The 23,291-nt window shown below is 44.1% G+C and overlaps 1 protein-coding gene across 1 annotated transcript in view; it reads right to left on the bottom strand.

Annotated features, from left to right (window-relative positions):
* Positions 1-20,719, bottom strand: part of STX12 (syntaxin 12) — a 727,233-nt gene extending 706,514 nt beyond the window's left edge. The window contains exon 1 of the mRNA XM_069623056.1: positions 20,496-20,719. Coding sequence (XP_069479157.1) covers positions 20,496-20,592 — 97 coding nt within the window. The 5' untranslated portion in view covers positions 20,593-20,719. The remainder of the gene's footprint in view (positions 1-20,495) is intronic.
* Positions 20,720-23,291: the final 2,572 nt, after the last annotated feature.

Below are 23,291 nucleotides of genomic sequence, written 5' to 3'. Positions count from 1 at the left end.
ACAGACTGCTGTGGGCAGGGTGATTGTGCACACACATTTGTAGTTGTAGCGATTTAGTAAGCTTAATCAAGTGGGAGGAGAGCATGCATTGGTGAAAGTTAGCTCGCCCTGTGTTAACAAAGAAAAAAGATAACCTGGTGCAGATGCTCACCTAGTCTCTCCATTCCACACAATCCGTAATGGACAGAACATAGTTCATTGCTCTACTGCATCACGAGATTATGGTGTTATGTTCAATCAGTAGATAGTCTAAGTAAGGGCCATACCATATATTGAGGGATGATTAAATCCTCCTGAAGTACTTGTAAAGCTCCTGGTCTTGTGCCTCAAATGTTTTCAATTTTCTGAATGCAAGCGGTCCCCGGATCCTGCGAGAGTCAAAGACCCTCTTTAGAGAATATTATGGGTTGCAGAAGTTGTTAAAGGGAGCTGCCCATACGGGGCAATTTTATGAAATATGGCCCCTCCATTGATGCACTTCTTCTCAATTATCGGAGGCGTGGGCGGACCCACGCAGGCGCTTCCCCATCCTAAAGGATGATGTGCACCAGACCCACCAATCAATACTTAGCTCACATAAACTCACAACTCCTCCCACAACCCCGTCTGCCTCACAAAATCCAACATCACACTGCTCCTCCTCCTGCCTCTCACCCCGTCACCTCCCAGCAAAGCCCTCTCACTCAGCTCAGCCCCACCCAGCGCAGCCAACCGAACCCTCATCAATTCTCTCTCTTCAACATGTCTCTCACACCTAAGCAAAAAATGTCCCACAGTCTCAGGCACCCTACACACCGCACAGTCCCTCGACTCATGCTTCCCCACTCGAAACAGTCATTCAGCCCCACATGCCCTATCCTCAACCGATTCAGCATCACCTCCTCCCCCCTCCTCCATTCCAAACTCCCCGCATCCGCCTTCACCGACACTTTCCCACGAACACCAAACATCCACCTGCCCTTCACCCCACTCACCCACCTCTCCTGCCACTCATCCATGACCCGTCTCACCATCACAGCCTTCACCTCATACACACTCAAAGGCAACCGCTCCCCTCTTCATACCCTCACCCGCCGCCAGATCCACCAACTCATTACCCAAAATGCCACTGTGACTGGGGACCCACGCCAACTCCAAATCCATTCCCCCACGCTCATACCAATCAATATCCAAAAATCACATCCTTCCTATCACCATCCCCTGCCACAATCGCCTGCAACCCACTCAATGAATCCGAGAACACCACCAACTTCTCATACCCCAACTCGCACACCCTATCAATCGCCAATGCAATCGCCACCAACTCAGCCATACAAATAGACACATCATTCGTCAGTCGCCCCACTTTATACTCCCTAGTGCTTTCCAAATAATACGCCATACCCACTCTCCCAGACACAGGATCTTTCGAACCATCCGTGAACACCTTGCATCCTTCCTTCCCTGCCACATACGCCTGACCCAAAGCCTTGATCTCACCCCGCAAACCCTGCTTCTTCGACACCACACTCACGAAATTCTAAACACATCTTTGGAGACCCCATCATCCACAATGGCCATCTCACCAAATCCATACCCGTCACAGCCAACAACTCGCCTACACCCCACTTCACCCCTTTCTCCCACATATGAAACCCCAAAGTGCCCCCCTTCCTCCTCCACCGGTCCCTATAGTAGTCAAACCTCCAATTATACTTCAGACATTCACGCACCGGATGAGCCACACTCTTCGCACTGCACTTCACCCACCACCTCATATTCAACGCATCCCTCCTCACCCCCAACGGCATCCCTCCTCACCCCCAACGGCATCTCACCCACAAGCACCTGCACCGCATTCACTGGAGAGGACCTCATCACGCCCGAACACACCCTCAATGCCCTCGCCTGCACCCTATCTAACCGCAACTTCTGACTCGCTGTGAAACCCAGTGCCACCTGACATCCAAAATCCATCACACTCAAAATCAACCCCTTATACAACATTCGTAAACACTTCTGCTGCGCACCCCACTCTTTCCCAGACACCGTCCGAACAAATTCAACCTACATTGATGCACTTACAGTGGCCACTGGTGTACTGTGTGGAATCAACTCTGCGGTCCGCATGCTTTTCTCATTGCGGACTCCATTTTTGTTTTCATTTATATTGGGGGATGTTCAGCACGTAAAACGTGATGACGTCACTGGCTGCCCATTGCATTGTGCAATGGGAAATGTAGTTCTAATGAGGTCCATGCAAGTCCAAGGCACATGGATAATTTGGTGAAATTAAATGGAAGAGCGTGCGCATCTTGCGCAATAACTTCTGACTCCACATCGGTGCCACAAATGGTAGACAAATGGCACCGATGTGCATGCCTATTTGATGATGAAAAAGCATTCTTGAATGTTAGGAACCCAATCATGCCAACGATCTACTTCTTACCTAAAATACATAAGAACTTTGATACCCTACCAGAGGTACGGCCCATTGTGAGTGGCATTGGGAGGTGAGGTGGGGGGGGGGGGACTATAGACAATGCAATCGGGGGAGCAAGTCTACCTCATACCCACCTACATTCGAGACAGTACTCACGTTCTTTCAATACTGCAAAATGTAACATGGGAAACAGGCTATACGTTAGCGACTTTGGATGTATTCGCATTATATACCTCAATAGAGCATGAGCTTGCAATCAAAGTTATAGACTACACATTTTGTGATGTCTCTGCTTCTCACATAAAACACGTAGAAATTAAGGAATTCTTACAATTTACACTTACCAACAATGTTTTCCTATTCCATGGTGCATATTATCTCCCGACCAAAAGAGTTGTAATGCGGGCCATATTTGCACCATCATTGGCTAATCTGTTAATGTCACATTACGAAGAAACAAACACATGCTCTCCATAACAACGAATTTGAAAATCATATCCTTGTTTGGAAGAGATTAATTCATAGATGACATTGTAATAATATGGAACTGAATACAAGGGAAATTTCAAAGCTACATGAATTCCTGAACACCAACGATTTTGGATTAGTTCTGACTGGGCACTGTGACCCTACCCATATCAACTTTCTAGATTTACATATCTATATCGGGGACCATCGCATTGAGACTTCTACATACCGCAAAAGTACAGCTCGACATTATTGGCCAATAGCTGCCACAGAAAATCCACAGTAACAAATATAGCAACAGGAGAGATTTTGAGGGCATGCAGAAATTGTAGCAAAGATGAGGATTCCAAGAAAAGTGTGTGCACTTCTGTCGGAGAGATTCAAGAACAGAGGGTACTCTATTACCATTATCAAGCAGGCACAAGACAGGATTTTGAATATTAACAGATCAGACCTGATGGTCTGCACGCCTAAGGTACAACAAAGGGATAGAGATTGAATCAATATTGTGACACAATAGTCAAGGGGCTCGCATATACTGTACACAATTATGCAGAAAGCTGGCACCTACTGCATATGGAGAAGGATCTCACACCTTATATTGAAAGTAAACCACAATTTGCATTCACGAGAGTCCCCACACTGAGAAACAAACTGTGCTCATCATTCTTGGAAACGAGCACAGTTAGATCAGGGGCAGAATGGCTTAAATGTAAAGAATTCCACAAATGTGGAACATGCAGTATGTGCAAGTATGCTCACAAATATTGTACAAGTTTTGAAGACAAGGAAGGTTTAGAGATTGAAAACAAGACTTTTGTCAAGTGCAAAACTACACATGTTGTACACGCAATCATTTGTATTTGTAGCAAATTGCACATAGGGAGCACAAGCCGACAGCTCCATATACAGATAAGAGAACATCTCGCAAATCTTGGCAGCCAAGACCCAAAACTACCACTTGCAGCAAGTACATTGGCAGGAATGCCATCAGCTGCATAATAAAAAGGACCTAAAATTCACTGGCTAGATGAAAGCCAAATGCAATAAATGCAGAGGCGATCTTACACTGAAATTACGCCAAATGGAATAGAGATGTATCTGTTTGATGAGATGTACAACAGACGATCCTAAAAAGGACCATGAAATGAATTTTTTTCAATGAATTTTAGTATAAGTATTTTGACATAACAATTGTCAAGCACAAATGTACTGTATAACTAAGTTCTGTTCTGTATAACGATGCCTATATATTGTGATCAATCATGACCCCACGTTTCGAGGGAACACCACTGGGAGCCAAAGGTACGGAATATGGAGCCATGACACACATTGTAGTAAGACAGACCCACTATTTCTCTCACGTGTATTGCTTATACATTGGAGAAACTTTAAAATGTTCATTATATAAAAACAATCAGCTAATACAAATTGTAAGTCAGTTACATCTGCCAATATGTGGAGTAATAATGACATTAGAATACAGGTGATTGAGTCAAGTGACAAACGTTTAAATAATGGGTAAAATTATGCCTTGACAAATATTGCTGCTTAATGTTTAACAGATTCCGATGTCTTACACAATAGAATGACCTACTGCGCAATGGACCTTTGTGCACCCACAATGTTTAATCGTGAATTAGGCCAACATGCACAGCATTTTTCTAAATTATCACATCATAAATTTTCACGTGTTACTTTCAAGTCCGTCAAAACACTTATTGCTCAAGATGCACGCGCTCTTCCATTTAATTTCACCAAATTATCCATGCGCCTTGCACTTACATGGACATCATTAGAACTACATTTCCCATTACACAATGAAATGGCCAGGCAGTGACATCATTGTGTTTTACGTTTGGAACGTCCCGCGATAGAAAGGAAAACAAAGATGGTGGCCACAATGCGAAAAGCATGCAGGCCGCAGAGGTGATTCCACACAGTACACCATTGACCATGTAAGTACATCAATGGAGGGGCCATATTTCATGTAATTGTTCCATGTGGGCAGCTCCCTTTAACAACTTCAGCAACCCATAATATTCTCTAACAAGGGGCTTTGACTCTCGCAGGAGCAAGGGACGACTTAAATTCAGAAAATTTAAAACTTTTGAGGAGCAAGACCAGGAGTTTTACAAGTTCTTCAAGAGGATTTAATCATCCCTCAATATACAGTATGGCTCTTACTTAAGACTATCTACTAATTGAACAGAACACCATAATCTTGTGATGCATTAGAGAAATGAACTATGATCTGTCCATTACAGATCGCGTGGAATGGAGAGCCTAGGTGAGCACCCACATCAGGTTATCTTTTTTCTTTGTTAACATAGGGCGAGCTAACATTAACCAATGCATGCGCTCCTCCCACTTGATTAAGCTTACTAAATCGCTACAACTGCAATTGAATAATTGTGTGTACACATTCACCCTGCCCACAGCAGTCAGTAACACTTAAGATACAAAAGGACACTTTAGTTACATTTCTTTGTGCAAAATATTTATTACAATTACGGAGCACTTGCAGGCATTCTTAATTTGCTTATGAACAGGATATTGCATGAAAGGCTAAACACCAATAATGAATGTCAGTTGTTGCAGGATATGCACATTACAACAAGCGCATTGACTAATATGTGCATATATCTACTTTGTTTCCTTTATTTCTCTCCCAACTCCCACATCGGGTATGTAATTTTGTCTTCATTTGTACTGGCATGACAACCATTACCATACAATAATCGTTTTATTTGTGGGTGATTTCTACAATAACTATGCACTGGAATGACATCAATTGTCTTACCTACTGACATGTAAACAGTCTTGAAAAAGACGTTTCTATTGAAACACCTGTTGGCTGTTCAAATGTGAATGACAGAATTAAAACCTTGGATGAAGAATACTTTGAATTGTGTTATCTATAGATTAAGCAATACCATTATGTACTTAAATTGAAACTGACTGATACATTTTGGGAATAGCGTGAAGTGCTGGCGGTGCATAGATAAACCAAAATAACTAGGGTCAGCTGGTAGAGCATCACTTCCTCAATTTATTAGAATACCAGCTGTACACCCTTTCAGCAGCCAATCGCACAACAGGCCAATCCCAAATGCTATCATTAAAATCCTGTAGAGTAACCAGGAACATACTAGGTACTACCAACCCTACGCCCTCAAACACGTAGGGGAAGTCATCCTCCATGCTTGGAGAGGAGGAGGGTTTGGCCGACGAATCACAACCAAGAACGTTGCAAGTACCATTGAGCAGCAACCGGAGACGCACTTCAGAGGCATTGTCAAACTAACCGATTTAACCAATCTCCCCCTTTCCTGCTCTTCCAAATAACCAATGGCACTAACAACTAGGGGCTAACGACACTACAAAATAAATGAGAACAAATCTAATGTTCACACCCAACACCTTTGCACAGTCCATAAATCTATTAACACTACACAAATTCACACCAACATAACACAATCAACACCCAACAGTCATCCGTGACCCTGGACCCCATACGGATACAACTGACCAGTGTGCGCAACTGCAAAACCCACCCTAAATATCGTACGACACACACACCCAACACAAACTCTAGCACACATCTGAGGCACCGAGTCCTACCCATACGATTACAACATGCAGAGGACTCTCGTACAAATTCCCACATGCAAGACATCACTCACAGATGCCAGTTCCTCCTGGTTCCTCCTGGCTTCTCTGAACCTATCCTATCACTCTATCTTACCAACACACCCAACCCTCTTCTCTTACAGAGCCATGTGAGCGCCTGGAGACTGCCCTTGGGTGGTAGCGGTGCGCAGAATAAATCAACCTAACAAATATATGCAGTAGAAATAAAAGATTTTCTGCAGCAAAATCCAGAAGTGTGGGCTTTATTCGGGCCAGGTGTTGGGGACTACCATTTCAATTGAAAAGATTGGGCCTCCGCACACTGGGAATGCGGGGGGGGGCCCGTGACAGACAAACAGGGCTGGACTGCCCCACCGGGACACCCCCCGGTAGGCCTCAGGCACGTAGGGCCTCTTTTTTCAGCGGAAGGACATCGCATTTATTTTGCCTCGGTTCCGCCTGGGTGGTTTGCCTTGAATTGGCTGCCACCACAGTGCGACCGAAGCATGCGCTGCAATTTTTTTTCTTCCCAGCAGCTGTGCTGGGCTGTGCCCGTCCCGCACCTGTGCATGAGGGCCTCCTGTGCTGGGCACGAGAGGAACCGCACGTGCGTGCCCCTGGCCCCCTGCTGCAGCTATCATGAACCAGGAGCAAGGACACAAGTCAGCACCAGGGGTGCATCAAACCTACATTTCGGTGGGGGGTGGAGGGGCTAACCCACCAAGGTTGGGGCCATCTTACTCCTTTACACATTCTAATGAAAGTGCTCTAGGGCAGCGTCATTGTTAAAAGCAGTTAACTTTCTCCCGGGCTCTACTTGAACAATCACTCACCACAGCATTAGCCAGCTGTGCCACAGTGCCGACCCTTCCTAGGTGTCCGAGTGCCCGTGCAGGGAGGTCGGGCTCCTTGGGCCGTGCAGCGAAGGCGCACAACTCCTCCCCGGAGGACCCAGATTCCCACCGCCCACACACCTCGGAGTATCCCAAAATGCACCTAAACAAGGCCACCCCCTCAAACCACCCAACCCTCCCGCACCCTCCCCCGCTGCATTCCGGCAACACCCACAGCCGGCTCCGCGCACATCACAAGGCGAAGCCCCTGGCGTTATTCACACACCAGTGCTGGCATTTTAGCGCCTGCACCCCCGTGCCACGCGTTCCGCATTGACTCCAATACCGACCCGTGCACTTGTGCTATACATCAGTACACGTTTAGACCCATTATATATAACCTTGCACTTTTTTAGATCCGACACTTTAAACTAAAATGCATTGTATGTTTAACATGTGTGCGGTTTTACAATGCAATTTTTTTTGAAAGGCTGTGTCAAGTTCGCTCATTGCACAAATTCCAACACATTTTATCAAAATTAAATAACTGTTCCCTCTTGAGCCACACTCCGGCCCCCTCCCACCCACCCCCCAAAAGTAATTCATTTCCATTCGCCAATGTGGCTACTTTCCATTGGTGCCCGTGAGAAGCGCTAATCCTTTCAAACAGTGACTGCACACCTGAAAAAGACCCCCGGCAAATATAAATGCTGCCGCGTGACCCCAGGCCCGGTACACCCTCTTTTGGCGCTGCTGTTTCGCCACGGGCCAGTTCGGCGCACCTATTTTGGCGCAGGAGCCTTTCTGGCACAGCTGAATTGGCGCGAGGGACGTTTGGACGTGGCTGACAATGCAGCCACGTCTAAACTCCCTCACGCCAAATTCAAAAGCATAATTCTTTTCAAATGTAGCACGTTGACAGGTACTGTGCCTGTTAACGTGCAGCAATTGAAAAGAATTGTGGGTTGCACCTTTTTGTTAAAACTGTTGTAGTAGCGAACCGGGCTGTCACTGTATGATTAATTGGGAACTCTGCCATTGGCTATAACTGTGTTGAACTGTATACCAAATGTTTTCACTGTCACTGTGTGATTAACTGGCTACTTGCCATTAACTATAACTGTGTCCAGAAATGTATACCAGAAGCTTGTACTGTCACTGGCTAATCTGCCATTGGCTATAACTGTGTAAAAAATGCATAGCATAAGGTTGCACTGTCACTGTATCATGCAGTTGCAGTAAGCAATAACTATCTAAAATTGCACACATGAAACGTGTACCATTACTGTATTGTACTCTGACATATGTGCCATTCACTATTATTCTGTCACAAACTGTGTAACTGAAGCTTACACAGTTATTGTTATACACTCGAGCTCCAACTAACTGTGTGCCACACCGGTACACTTGAAGCTTACACTAGCACTATGTCAGACACAGGGGTTCATTCCACGAATCACTATTACTGTATCCTCGGATGGGTAGGGTACACGCCATTGGTTGTTTGGGGGCTTGGCAACCCCAAGATGTGCTCGATCAGAGCCAGCGAGCGCGAGGCTCCTGGCATCGTCTGTGCCGAGCCAAGGGATGGACAGCCCCACCGGGACATCCCCCTGTAGGCCTTAGGGCCGTAGGGCCTCTTTTATGAGTGGAAGGATACACTTCATTAAAAACATTGCATTGATTTTGCCTCAGCTCCGCCTGGGTGGTTTGCCTTGAATTGGCTGCCACCACAGTGCGACCGAGGCATGCGCTGCAATTTTTTTTCTTCCCAGCAGCTGTGCTGGGCTGGGCCCGCCCCGCACCTGCGCAGGAGGGCCTCCTGGGCTGGGCAGCTCAGGCTGCGTCACGTGCACTGTGCACACATTGGCACTGGCAGAGCAGGGGTCAGCAGGGCAGGCTGCAGGGAGCTGGCCCGGGCTGCATGAGGCCTAAGAGCAACTTGCAAGACGCAAGTCAAGAATATTGAGTGTCAGGTAAGCTGCAAGACGCTTCAGGCTCCCCTCGTGGCGCCCTGGGTGTGGGCACAAACCAGCCCCCAGTGCCTCACACTGTCACTTTCTCTCTGCACCCTCACCCCCTACCTCTCCCGCTCTCTTTCTCACTCTGGCTCTCGCCCTCCCTCTCTAGGTTCCATCTCTCTTTGACTCGCACTGTCTTGTGCTCTCCTTGTCTCCTAAGATGTCGCCTCCATGATCCCATGCGCCTGAGCTCTGCTGCCAAATGTTTAGTTTAAAACCCGAAGATTGTACTGTTCCTCAAATTTCACACCACCTGCGCTCCCCCCGCAGCACACCTTCGGCTCTCCCTTAGGCTGTCCACCCCTCCTCTGCCCCTCACACCGGACCACACATTCTCCTGCGTCTGTGGTCGCTCTCGCTCGCTCAATCCCATTCATTATATTTCATATTTTGTGGGATGTTTTTATCCACGCATCCAAGCCCTACCTCAAAACTGTGCAGTACTGACATGGAAAACATCATGATGGCCAGAGCTTCCCAGAAAATGCACAGGGAAATGCATGAAGAATAGGCTGCCACTCATTTTTGCCGATGTTATGGGCACAGAAGGGCACTGCCTAAAACCACCATTGGACTACCCACACAGTAGTCTGAAACCATTGGGAATGGCAATGCTGATTGCCAAAAGCAACCTAGAATTGTGGGGAATTCATTTTCTTAAATCCCAAAAATGGGTGCAGTACCAGTACTCACCACTATCAGAAAGCCGGCGTTTTAAAACAACACCAGACTTTGTGTAAAACTAAATAAATGAAGGCAGGCCAAAGAAAGACTTACTTAGAGGTGGATCCAATGTAAAGTTATATTCTGAAGTGACTTGAAGGTTTATACAAGACTGGCTGAGCTGTGGATTTCAGCAGTTTAAGTAAATTTGGACTGAAAGACACTAAAAAAAAAATCTAAATGTTTAAAAGAAATGAGTGACCTACTTTGAGTGTCACATAGGTTGCAATTGTTTAAATGTCATAGTTTAAATTTAGAATCAGCATCCTAGCTGCATATGTAAAAAATTGTCTTGACTTAAACTGGGGAACAAAAGTGACATTTTATCTGAAACCTGGCTTAAGGAACTGAATTCTGCCCACCAGCTACCCCCGACAGGAGTTGAGACTTGCACAACAGCTGTGTTCCCAGGCCGACCTGCATTTTGCTGCTCCCACCAAAAGGGATATGACACTTCTCTGATTGAATTACCTGGGCTCTGCAAGAAATTGAACAAAGCCCTGTCCTGACTCAGGCAAATGTTTTATTATGGGGGCCATAAATGGCTTCCTCTTGAACAATGGGCCTTCCAGGGCCCAGGCAGATGGTTTATTGCAGGGGTAATAAAAATGGCTTCCTCTTGGCAGAAACTGGGAGGGGGAGAAACTGGAGACAGAGGCTGAGCTTGAAGAAAGTGGAAAAACTGGTTTCTGTACCATGTGACCTGAAAAGACACACCCCTGTAGCCAGAATATGGTTTTAGAAAAAGATGGATAACTCATAGTACGGACTTGTCATAATTATTTAAATGATACCATAATTCTTGTGATTTTTCTGCCCACATTTTAAGAGGTTTTTTAGAACCGGTGGCATGATCTGGGGGCAAGCTAGCAGTTAAGAGGGTATTACTTAAAATGTATGCATGTTAAAAGTCTGATACTTCATCAATTAATGCATGCATGCCTTGCACACATGTGTATAAATTTGAGTAAGAATCTGATATTGGTAACCTGACCAAAAAGTGAAATATGTTGCCATTTCTGAATGCAAGCTCCCAGGAAGAGCAGATTTGGACAGGGTATACCTCCTGTGATATGTGATGGGTGCATGTAATTTTAAACAAATGTGTACCTGTGCAAATATGTCTTTTGGGTCAAAATATAGATTGTGTGTAATTTGACAGGGGTGGGTTCTCTGTATCATAAACAGACCTCATCATGATGACACTTCATTTCATTCCCCCAATCAAGGGGAAGAGGATGAAGTGGCCAATGACAAGTGGAGAGGGGTAGAGCCTAGTGATGCTGCACACACACCCATTTTCAAAACACATAAAAGCAGACAGTCAGGACAGATAGAGACATTCAATTCCATTTGCTGCAACGCGCTCTGCCGGACCATACAACATCCAGAGATCCAGACTTCAAATCCATCAATCTCCAGAATCCAGAGAGGCTAGAGAGAGAGCAGAGCTGACCCAGACCACTGTTAGCAGAACCAGAGAGCTGACCCAGATCACTGTGAAGTGCAGAGACCAGACCAGAGTCCAGTCTAAAACCTGACCAGATCCGTGGCGAGGCCCATCTATTTCCAAAATATATTGTGAGTACCCAGCAGAACTGTGCAGAACCAATCTTCTAGTTAAAATAATATAATTCAATCTATTTTAATCTAAGTAGAACTGCCTCCTAACTGTCACCTGTCATTTGTAAAGCTGTCACCTGTAATTTTCTAGTTGCAAGCTGCACTTGTCACTTTGAATTTTAACATTCCAAATCCGAAAAACCACCTTTATTTAATCGCTCATATCTCCGTGACCGTTTGTCTTAGAGACTTGCAGTAACTTTCCTCTGAAAGCTTAGAATCTTAGCTTTCCTAGGAACCTAAAACCGCATTCCTATTCCATACACTTTTGCCGCAATCGCGAAAAACGCACTCGCGAATTTACCGCGATTTGCAAATTTCTTCACGTGTGAAAACAGCAGTTTCCTTGCTAAAAATGTGTTTGCCTCTTAAGAACCATCCCTGAATCATTGCTAGAGTGAGCCTGGACTAATATTAACTAGATACCACTCATCCTGAACCTCTAGAGGGAATTAAAAGCATTTTAGCATATTTTTCACTTCATTGCCAGCACATATAAAAGCATTTTGGGCCTGTGTTTCCAACTTCTGTAGTCTAAGCTTGCTGGGGTGAACTGAATTACATTTGATTGCATTTCTGAGAACTGTGTGCTTTCCTTCCATTTCCTTGCATTGCATAAAGGGGGGAGGGGATTGCCCGAGAAAAGTGATTACATTGTTTTGTTGAAATCATATTGAGTATTTTCTGTATTGCATTTTCATTCAACATTACATCCATCTGAACTTATATAAAGCATTCTCTACCACCTTATTCTTCTGTTCCTATTCACAAGTGTGCTAGTGCCAGACTATCCATTATTGATTACTGCTCAGATTCAGTGTGATATTCAATTATTCATTTATTATAAAGTGTGATATATATATATATATATATATATCTATTGTTTAAATTATCAAATAAACCTTTAAACTTATAAGGGTTTCCATTCAGTATCCCAGACTAGGCATTGACTTAGCTGTAGTGTTGAATTGAATCCTCTTACAATTTTTATAAGAGTGATGCGGGCCAGACACGAAGCCCTGATGGGAACATATGAATCCATAACTGGTAAAGGTGTTAGAAGTATGCCTTAAAAACAAGCATTGTTACAGCCAACTGTTTTGGCTTTTGTGTAGGCATGAGATAGGCATTTGCCAGGTAGTGCCATAATGGTACTAGCAGGCCCTGTGCAGGCTGTGACACTGCATGAATACAGAGCAACAACAGCAAATGGTTTTACATTGTTACAGGGAATGGAGGGCACGCTCACTTTGGCAAGTTGCCATGTGCTGCCATGGCGCCAGCGCCAGTTGCGCCTGCCACACACTCACGGCTACCACTTGTTATTTATTTTGCAGATATAATGGAGCATACGAATGGTAATGTATCAATGGTGTGGTAGTGCTTATTTAGTCTGTTGTGCACGTGGTGCCTTAATTTGCGTGGCCTTGAGTTGGCACAAAGGATTTGGCAATGCCAGAGCAAGCACATAGATCGAAGTTTTAGTGGGAGATGGTATGATTATACATTGGCCTTTTATAGTAGCAATTTTATACTTATTTATATTATTTAATTTTTGATGATGAGAAAGGCATTATAAATGGGTGCACTTTCCTGCTTTGTCACGTTCAAGGAATAGCTCAGTCAGTCATGTTGCCGTTTCAGGGTAAGGTAGCCAGGCCATCTATTCCTATGGAATTTCTTGGAGTGCATTGCTGGATGACCAATTGGTAATTGGGTGGACTCATTGATTATCGTATATCGCGTTTCTCCTCGGTTTTCTTTATGACTTGTTGCTAATACTTGCACTTTATTTATTTTTGGCGTCCTGGTTATTGGTTTTCTTTGTGGCCAATTTATGTATATTGGCAAGGGGCCAGACTTGGGGTTTAAAGGACCGGTTCTTGGGGCGATAAGCGGCAACCTTTCCACACATTCTACAAGAGCAAGGAATTGGGCCACGCGTTTCAATTGGCAGAGGGAGGCGGGGAACAAAAGGCAATCGGAAACCTATGGGATGGGATGGAAAGCAAAGCGATTAACAGAGAAGGCGTAGGTACTTTCAACTGCAGTCAAGTGGAAGGACCCTATGCCTGGTGACATTGCGCAATAATCTTGCATGGATGATTTACTTTGAACAGGGAAGAGTCTTCACAGGGAGCGTTGTGTCCTGTGCAGGGAATTACAATTCGGGAGTGTGCAGCATGCAAAGCACCGATTTGTCTGCTGTGTACAATGCAGGCATGTGTCAGTGGGCTGTGGAGATTGATGGAGTGAGTTGTGTAATTACCCACTAGAGTGGACCTAGCATCTGCGCACATCTTTTGTATCTTGAGTTGTCTGACTTAGTAAATAGTTATGTTTGTGCTAGGCCTAACGTTATCAAAGTATTCTTGTAGCTTCTTGACATCACTGTCCTGTCTCGCTGCTGTTGTAGTTGGTGAAATTCCTGCTAAATATAGGTAGAGGCAGAATAGAGTGGACTTGAAGCTAGGACCACAAACCAGGATGTCTTGTGTGACAGTCTGCCAAATTGACTCAGCTATAAGCGCTTTGGAGTAAAGCGCTATATAAGAATAATAAATACAAATACAATAAACAAACATTTTTTGTAAGGAAAAATGTAGCTATTGTTTGAATGTGGGGTTTGTGGTCGGCAAGCTGTCACATTCTGTGCCATCCACCTGCAGGGAGGTGAGAGCGACCTCGTACTGTACCTTTTGACTCATCACTTTGCTTTGTGCATCTGACCTTTCTACAACCACTCGTTCCACCGGAGGTCGGAGCAGCCTTGCACTTTCCCGCTAGTGACAAAATGACTACTGCCCCGCAGAAGTACAAGGATGAGTAGTGTCTAGCCCGCCTACTCAGCCCTCTCACTTCTACAAAACAACAGTGATTCCAATCAAAAAGGTGAAACGGGCACAGGTAAAAAAAAAAAAACACCCCCTTCGCCGCATGTATGGTGCTGAATGAGGCCCCAAACTCTCCAAACACATTGGCAATGGCGAAGTGGAGCCACCGAAAAGCAAACCACTATGGTTGATGGCACATGTGCCGAACCACTTTGTTGCAGCATGGTGGGCGCTTCATTGGCATAACTCACTGATCTCATACCAAGTCAACCTTTTTGTTAGTTTTGGCTAAAGTGCCACCTATAAGCTGAAACTATTGCATTAGAGTACAGCTAGGAAGAAATAGCATGTGAGGCGGGACACAAAGCTTGTACATATTGTTTGGTTATTTACCCACCCATTGACTGGCCATGGCTTTGGTAATCCCTATGGCCATTTCTACCAGCTTTCTGCCCCTGTTCACCCAAAACACGTCCTCCTATGCTGTATTTGAGCTAGCTTTATCAAGCCTTACCATCAAACTATGTGCCTAAAGTGCCTGCCAGTGTTTTCTCAAAGCAGTCTTCTGAGAGTTAATGATTTTATTGGAACTGTAAAAGTGCTACTTGTGAAATAAACATGTCGACCGGGTCTGCCTTCAGCCACTCAATTTATAAGTACTATGCGTGTCCTTTACTGAAGTCCTTTTAAAAACAAGCATTGGCAAAGCCAACAGTTTGAGCTTGTGTATCAATATTAGGCATTCACCAGGCTGTGCTATTATATGCCCACGTACTCTCACCACTTTGCAGCTGCTACTATCAATGGACAGTTAATACCATTACGAAAGTGCTTGACAAATGCCTTTCCCATGCCTACACAAAAGCCAAAACTGATGGCATTGCCAATGCTCGTTTAAGAATGTCTATTATCTGTGTGCACTTACCAGCACGGGAATAGGATGAAATGGATAGGGATGCGTGTTCTCTGGGCACCTTTAATACCAGAATTAGTTTTTCACATCTGCAAAACGTGTAATGTCGCAGGCCCCTCTATCATTGAAGATCTACTTTGAGAGATCATGAACTTATTTAAAACTAACTTTTTAATCCATATATCTTTAAAACATGCTTTAAATGCACTCATTTTGACCAATTTTATTCAACATTTTCTTGGAGGATACTGCCAATACCCTCATAGAAGGGTTGGGCTCACACGCTGAGCTCGCTCGTTCAGCAGAATATGGGGCCACTTTGAAAACATTTTCCAGGGCCACTTTTCATTCCCAGTCCGGCCCTGCCGACAAAGAAAGCTAAATAGGTTTTCTAAGCAGTCATTTGTGTTTTAGCTCTCCTCCGGCTCACTTGCTTTTTTCTGAATAAACCTGTCCTTACGGATTAGATGCCGATTTACAGAAGCACTGTTTGTGGATGCAAGTGTTGGAGCGCCAGACATGGAGAAAGATACTGCGTCTTATTCAGGCCGTCCCCATCGACGTTATCTGTCTTGAACGAGGTCTTACTTCTCTGGCAACCTCGATAAAAAAGGCTTTGCTTTACATCAAGGCATGCACTACTCCCAAATGCCCTTTATTACAAATTTTGTGCATAGCCATATTGAATAAAAGCAACAAGTCATTGAATAGGGCCAAAACCCAATGGGATTCTTTTTTTTTTTAAAATGTTATTGCATGGCATCCCTGTTGGGAGAGCGACTATCAAGGGTTAACAAAATAATCTAAACTAAAGGCTCTGGGGTGGAACTGGATAAATAACTATGAACACATCCACAAACTAAAAAGTTATAATGAATTTAGCAGATTACATAGGAAATGTCCTACACTCCCTCGCTATTTGCCAATTCATATATCTGTCCACCGTACAATCATTTTACTGTTATGGTTAAGCACACTGCCTACCTTGCCCGTTACTGGTAGCTGGCAGGGCATCTCTCATTTGATTCCTTTAGGTCACCTGTTCAAAAGCAATGTGTATGTCGAGACAAACAGGCACCTGTTGGCCCAATGCCAGGCTCTTACTCGTGTGTATGAGAGATATTTCACCAGATTCATGGTGAACAGTAAGTCAATTTGCAAGGACACCTTTTGGGCGCAATGCCTTGTTTGTTGCAGCTTTTCTTTAATGCTCGCCCTGTCTAGATTATTGTTACATATTAGCAATATGCTAAATTCCTTGTAAATATATTTTGAAGAATTTCAAGAGTGGGGTTATATGTTCATATCTTAATTCTGTCATATTAGCAATCTATTTGTAAAATTCTTTTTTTAACATTAATTTTATTGATTTTAGTAATGCACTCCTTAGAAGTTAAATAAGATAGTCCTCCTCCTTGCCCTTCCATCCCTTGCCAGAAGGCTGCCTTTTCCTACTTTTTGACATGAGATCCGTTAGCGTCATAGTATGTCCAGTATTCTGATCCAGTGTGGGCACCATCAGAGCATATAATCATTTTGCAGGTATAACAGTACCAGTCCCCACTCTTGCTTAAAGATTTCTTGAGTCCCCTGGATCTTATAGGTTACCCATGCCAATGAGACAAAACTCCAGATTTTCTGTAGCCAGTCTTGGATTGTGGGAGTCCTTTGCTGTTTCCAGTATTGTGCTATCACCAACCATGCTGCTACCAGCAGCGTCATAAATCCCTGTTTGAGTCTTTGTATGAGTTTTCAATCATGGGTGCCACATCCCACACGACCAAACCCTTGTTCCCAGTAGCTCAGTCCCCTGAAGCGTGTTTAGCATCTGCATTTTCACCCCATTCCAGAATGACTGTAGCACTGGACAGTCCCACCAGATGTGCGCCCAATCCCTCACCACGTTACATCCCCTCCAACATTGTTCTGACACCGAAGCATACATTGCATGGAGCTTTTCGGTGTGTAGTGCCACTGTTAAAGAACTTTTAGTCACATCTTCCTCAACTGAATAGAGCATGTTAATTTCGGGATGGCTGCCTATAGATGTTCCCATCTACCTAAAATGTTCTCCCTGCGGGTCCTTTCCCACTTTTTCATACAACTCCATTGAAACATCTCTTCCCAGTTGTTTAGAAATCTATAGAGGTTTGATACCAGATTCCTTGAGCCCGTTTGGGTCGAGATATATTTCTCAAATGGGGTCAGCTGTATAGTGGCTGCCGCCTTAATCTTTGGGACAGTTAGGCAGTGTTTCAATTGGTTATATGCAAACCGGTCTCCCTCCTTTAGCCCTATATCCAGAGTGCACTCTTCCTTAGGGTCTGTCCCTGGTACATATCCTGTATCTTCTGACATCCCGCCCCAATCCACGCTTTATATGCCCCCTTTTCCATCCCTGGTAGTAAATCAGAGTAATCAAACATCGGGTGGAATGGAGAGGTGTTATCCGTTAAGGCCCCCCGCTTGACTGCCAAGCCCCAAACCTCCACTCCCACCCCAATTATTTCACTAATCCCAACATTGTGGTTCCTGTGTTTCTTGTTCAGCCACATGAGGCCTGACAGGGATGATCCTGCAACTGCCCTGTCCTGACAGGCCCACATTTTGTTTTCACTACCTGCTAAGCATTCTCTCACAATATTTTTGGAAAGACTCGAAGTATCTATGGAAATGTGGAAATGCCATGCCCCCTCTACTCCTTGAAGGCGGGGGTGTTCCTCCAAATATATGTTGAGATGGCATAAGTAAGAGATCTGAAGAAGCTTTTTAGAATCCTAATAGGTAATGCCTGAAAATAATATAAAAGATGCAGTAATATTACCATTTGTACTGCTGACATTCTACCCCACCAAGAAACCGAGGGGATTCCATTTCATGAGCTCCATTTTGATTATGTTGTAATTGCGGGTAGTTTACGCCATACATTTGATCTATCGTTCTCGTGAGGGTTACCCCCAAGTATGTAATACCTTTATTCGCAATCTTTAAATGCGTTTAGGATCCTAACCTATCCAGCTCTACAGATAAGTTTAATATTTCTGATTTCCGCCTATTGATCTTTAACCCTGACACTGCCTAATACACTTCCAATTCCTTCATTAATGCCGGCAGTGATGTTCCCGGGTCTGACAATGCCACTAACATGTCTGTGAACGCTATTGCCTTGTGCGCCTCTGCTGCCATTTCTATCCCTTTAATCGGATTCGCCTTCCTAACCCTGACCGAAAACGGCTGTTGGTATAGAGCATACAGCAGAGGGGGCAGCCTTGTTTGGTACCCCGTCCCAAAGACACCCTCTCTGATAACATCCCATTAATAGCAATGCAAATTGTTGGCGATTTATAACTGTCCCGAACCACTTGGATGTACCCCCTGCTGAATCCCATGTGTTTTAGAATGCAGAATATCAGTGACCAGTCAACCCTGTCAAAAGCCTTTTCTGCGTCCAAAGACACAAGAATTGCTGTGGTCGGGGGAATGGCCACTTTCTCAGATGGCATACTCTGCAGATGTTATCAAATGTTTATCTAGATGGTATGAACCCCGATTGGTCCTGTCCAATTATTTATAGTAGTAAATGTATTAGGCAAAGTTTCTTTTAATGCTTTTGTAGATTTGTATGCATTGGTAGACTGTTTACGGCTAGGTATGTGCATAGGTAGCAATTCACAACTGTACAATACTGGAATCTCAACCTTTGTTTAAAGAGGGAGATGTCATGGTTGCTATTGAATTGAGAAACCTAAACAAACTAACTGCATTCCCAAGATTTTTTACTGTTTTATTAAGATGTTATTTACATAGTGTGAAAAGGGTATATGCAGTGATTATATTAAGAAAAAAAAACGAATGAAATACTGAAAAAATTACGAAAACTAAATGTGTGGGTTATAAAGTGTCAGCAGTGGAGCAGGCTGGTATTAAAAGCGAGCCCCCCCCCAAATATAAAAAAATAAATTATATTCCATTTTCTTCTGTATTATTTCATTCACTTTTTTGATTCGTTGTAATCACATGTAACCCGTGGAAAGATACATTTGAACTAAAAAACACTTTAATAAAAATAAACCTGTCCTGTTGCAATCTGCCAACCCCCCCTCTATTGTTTTATCTATGATTTAGCCACAGAATTAAGTCATAGCGTGGAGCTTATGTATGCACATATATTCCTAAAGGATGCATTAGTCTTCACACACTAAAAGGCTTTGTCACTTTAAATGTGTATTTGACGGACAATGGCAGGCCTCTTTAAACGCTGTTAACTTATAACAGATAACTCTTTAGTGTGGGGCTGTGAACCTGCTTGGATATTAATGAAATTCAAAGTGGGACTCATGCAACTTCATCGATAAAACCAGATAAAACACCCATTGAAATGTGCATTCAGCAACAGCTCTATTGTAATCTATGAACCACATAGCTCTCTCGCTCAGCTTTTCCCAGCTGTAGGCAAGGGGTGCCCAAATGAGCATCTTCAGCGGGTCCTGGATTTATTCAAACAATGAAAACATGGTGAACTGAGGGTGAATAGTTTTTATAATGTATGTGCAAGGTTGTAGCACAGGGTTTGCTGTATGGGGGTGCAGGGATCACTCTAGCGCTTCCTATTCGGCGCTAGATTGCCCACAAACAGCTCGATTATTAAAACCAGCACTTCATGACACCCGAGCACTGCACACCACCAGCTCAGTTAAACGCTGCATGGTTTCTGTAATACAGCACACATCTTTCTCTCGCCTAGTGGGAGCCTGTTCGGTTCCTTGGACCTCAACATAGGAACCTTCTGGAGGAGACGATCTGACACAGGGAGAGCGGTGTAAACGGGGATGACGCGGGGAGGAAAGGTAAGCAGGGGATAGAGCTACTTGGATTTCACCTACATCAATCTTTCCACTTGCTGTGCACTTTACCCGAACCGCTATTCTCTGCGCATGTTGCCCCAGCCCTCTATGCTCTATCCCATCATCGCACCATCCCTCTCACTGCCATTCTGATCTGGTTCAACGGGCCACCGGCACTTACTATTCCCGCTGATCCGCTGCACATTTGCACTGCAGGTCTGGACGATACTGTTGAAATCCCGGTGCGCGGCGCGCTGCGGCTCCAGTGGCCCGTACATAACGGCGGCTATGCGATGCTCTCCCTTTGGGTGTTACCGATGCGTCTGCTTCTGCTACCTCCACCTCACTGAGAGCCGGGCCGAGCTGTCACACGAGCATCCAAACATCCGCCACACGCATGCGCCACACGCCCTGCAGCTGAGGTGAACGCCACCAAACGTCCATACGTCACAGAGCAGAGATAGGCCATTAAAATAAAGGAAGGACAGCAGACTAGGGCTGCAGGGGAATCACACATAGTTCCAAATAAAGAACTACAAAGTAGCATACTCTCAATTATTTAGCTTGTATCTTCATACTGCAGTCTACGTACGTCAGAACTCCCGTGCAGCCTTCGCTTATAGGCGCATCCATCAAACACACCCTCTTATAAACGCATACCTCCAGATCTTTGGTGTTCCTACATTCATCACCCACTCAACTCACCCACCACTTTCTCCATATAAAACATACACACACACTCACAACGCCTAGCTCCGCCACTCAAACCTAAACGAATTCCGAGATGGACTGCACTGAACACTAAATGCGTTACGTCATTTACAATGTTTAACAAGGTTTTCATTCTTGTATTGTTGCCTTTACTTGCTAGCTAATGCCAGGGCCTGCTCCCCTATTGTTAAATGCTTGTATTGCTTGTATAGCTCCAATAACGTTTATGTTTTAATCCTGCAACTGCATATCTTACATTACATTGTAACATATTGTCAGCTTGCTAGTTTATTACCCTCACAATGCAATGCACAATACTTACCAACCCTACATATTTAGACAGGCTACTGCTTTTTAAGCAGTCCTACCATCTACAGATTTGGGTGACAGATCCTACTGCTTTTTACAGTGGCAGGTAATTTATGTCACTCTAAGGCAGGCTGCAGGACAAAGCATGCAACACATGCATTTGTCTGTATAGTGGGCTAGTAGGTGATTACTTTGATAGGGCTCAGACCAATCCTGACAGCTACGTGACTCTGTCCTGCACTCTTGCTGGTACAACCCTTAGGTGAACCACCAGTGAAGGCAAGTCGCAGAGCTTAACACCATCACACATCATCAGCCTATCAGACTGAGGGTGGTATCAGTCTCTGTCATTCAGTGTTCAACTTGCACTGCAGAAATATATATGTATTGCTCAGGCTGCTGCTACAGAGCATTAGCAAACGTTGCATTTGGTATTAACTTACCATTCAGAATTATACATTTTTATCATTTGAACATCTTTTCATGTTGTGCTGTTTGATGGGTTGTGTATTTTAGAATGCTTTAATGGTGCCAACAATGCATGTCTTGTATTTTCCTATGATGTCATTGTTATGCGAATTATTTTTGAAAGTTTTTGCTCACAGAATGTTGGCACGTATGAATGCACGCACGCCAGAACTCCCGTGCTTCCTTCACGCACATGCTCATCCATCACATAATCCCCAGTGTTCAGGAAGTAGCTAAAGACATACTTATTCGAGTTGTACCATCTCATGTGAATTATTACTTGGTTACCCCCCTCTGATCGATATGTCTTCCTGTCTTTTTAGTTTCAATGTGTTTATGTAGCGCCCTGATGCCTGTGGGCTTTGGCGCTTTATAAACAGATAGATACATAAAAATAAATTGCACCCTGATGCTCAGTTTATCAACGCATACCTCCATATATTTGATATTCTTACATCACTCACACCTCACCTACCTTCAAACACCCTCAAACACATATTACCACATCACCCACTCAACTCACCCACCTCTTTCTACAAATATCACATACAAATATCACATACAAACAATTCCGAGTTGGATTGCACTGAACACTAAAAGTTTTACTTCATTTACAGCGGTGAACAAGATTTACAACATTTGGATCATTATTGCAATGTTGCCTGTACTGTTAGTCAATGCCAGGGCCTATTCCCCTATTGTTAAATGCTTGTGTGTTTTTTTGTTTGTTTTTTAGGTCCAATAGCGTATTTAGATAACTTTGTGATGCTTATATCTCCTTTCTGGGTAATATGCCAGTGCTCTACTAGCAGCTACAACCTTCACTTCTCTCACTCGCTTCCTCTCGTCTCGGAAATAACTTGCTCATCTCAGTGCTTCATCCCTATGCTCTTATGCTCCTAGTCATTTACTTGCTCACAATAGCCCTCTTGGCTATCTACAGGCACAACATCTACTATCTACTCTCATCTTTAATTCTCTTTTTCTACTACTACTACTTCCAGCACTCTATCCACTCTTTTCCCCCTCTCAATACTATTCCCGCAAAGGAAGGAGGGAACTATCTAGTCATCATATTTTAATAGACTGCTGTAATATGGGACCCCATTCCCAACATCCATGTAGTTTAATCTGTACATTTTCACTTCAACTAACTCAATACCACCAGTTTCCATTTCCCCCTGGGATTACACAAACTCTTAGACCTAATAGGTTTTTAAGCCAGTATATAACGCAGTGGCAAAAGGTCTCTTTTGTAAAGCAGCAAATCCCAAGGGAGGAACCACAACCCAGCCGGGACTGGCCCAGCCGTTACTAGACAGAACCCATTGTTCCTCAACCTAATCTCACGGAATGTCAGGCGACTCAACAACCCTATTAAAAGGCAACAAATCCTCTCTCATATTAAGAAATTAAAAGCTGACATCGTCTTTCTTCAAGAGACCCACATTTCAGAAACTGAAACTCCGAAGTTAAAAAAAGACCATTT

The sequence above is a fragment of the Ambystoma mexicanum genome, chromosome 11 (assembly GCF_040938575.1).
Source record: "Ambystoma mexicanum isolate Mex_15411 chromosome 11, UKY_AmexF1_1, whole genome shotgun sequence".
Taxonomy (NCBI): domain Eukaryota; kingdom Metazoa; phylum Chordata; class Amphibia; order Caudata; family Ambystomatidae; genus Ambystoma; species Ambystoma mexicanum.
This window is presented reverse-complemented; position numbering and strand designations above follow the sequence as displayed.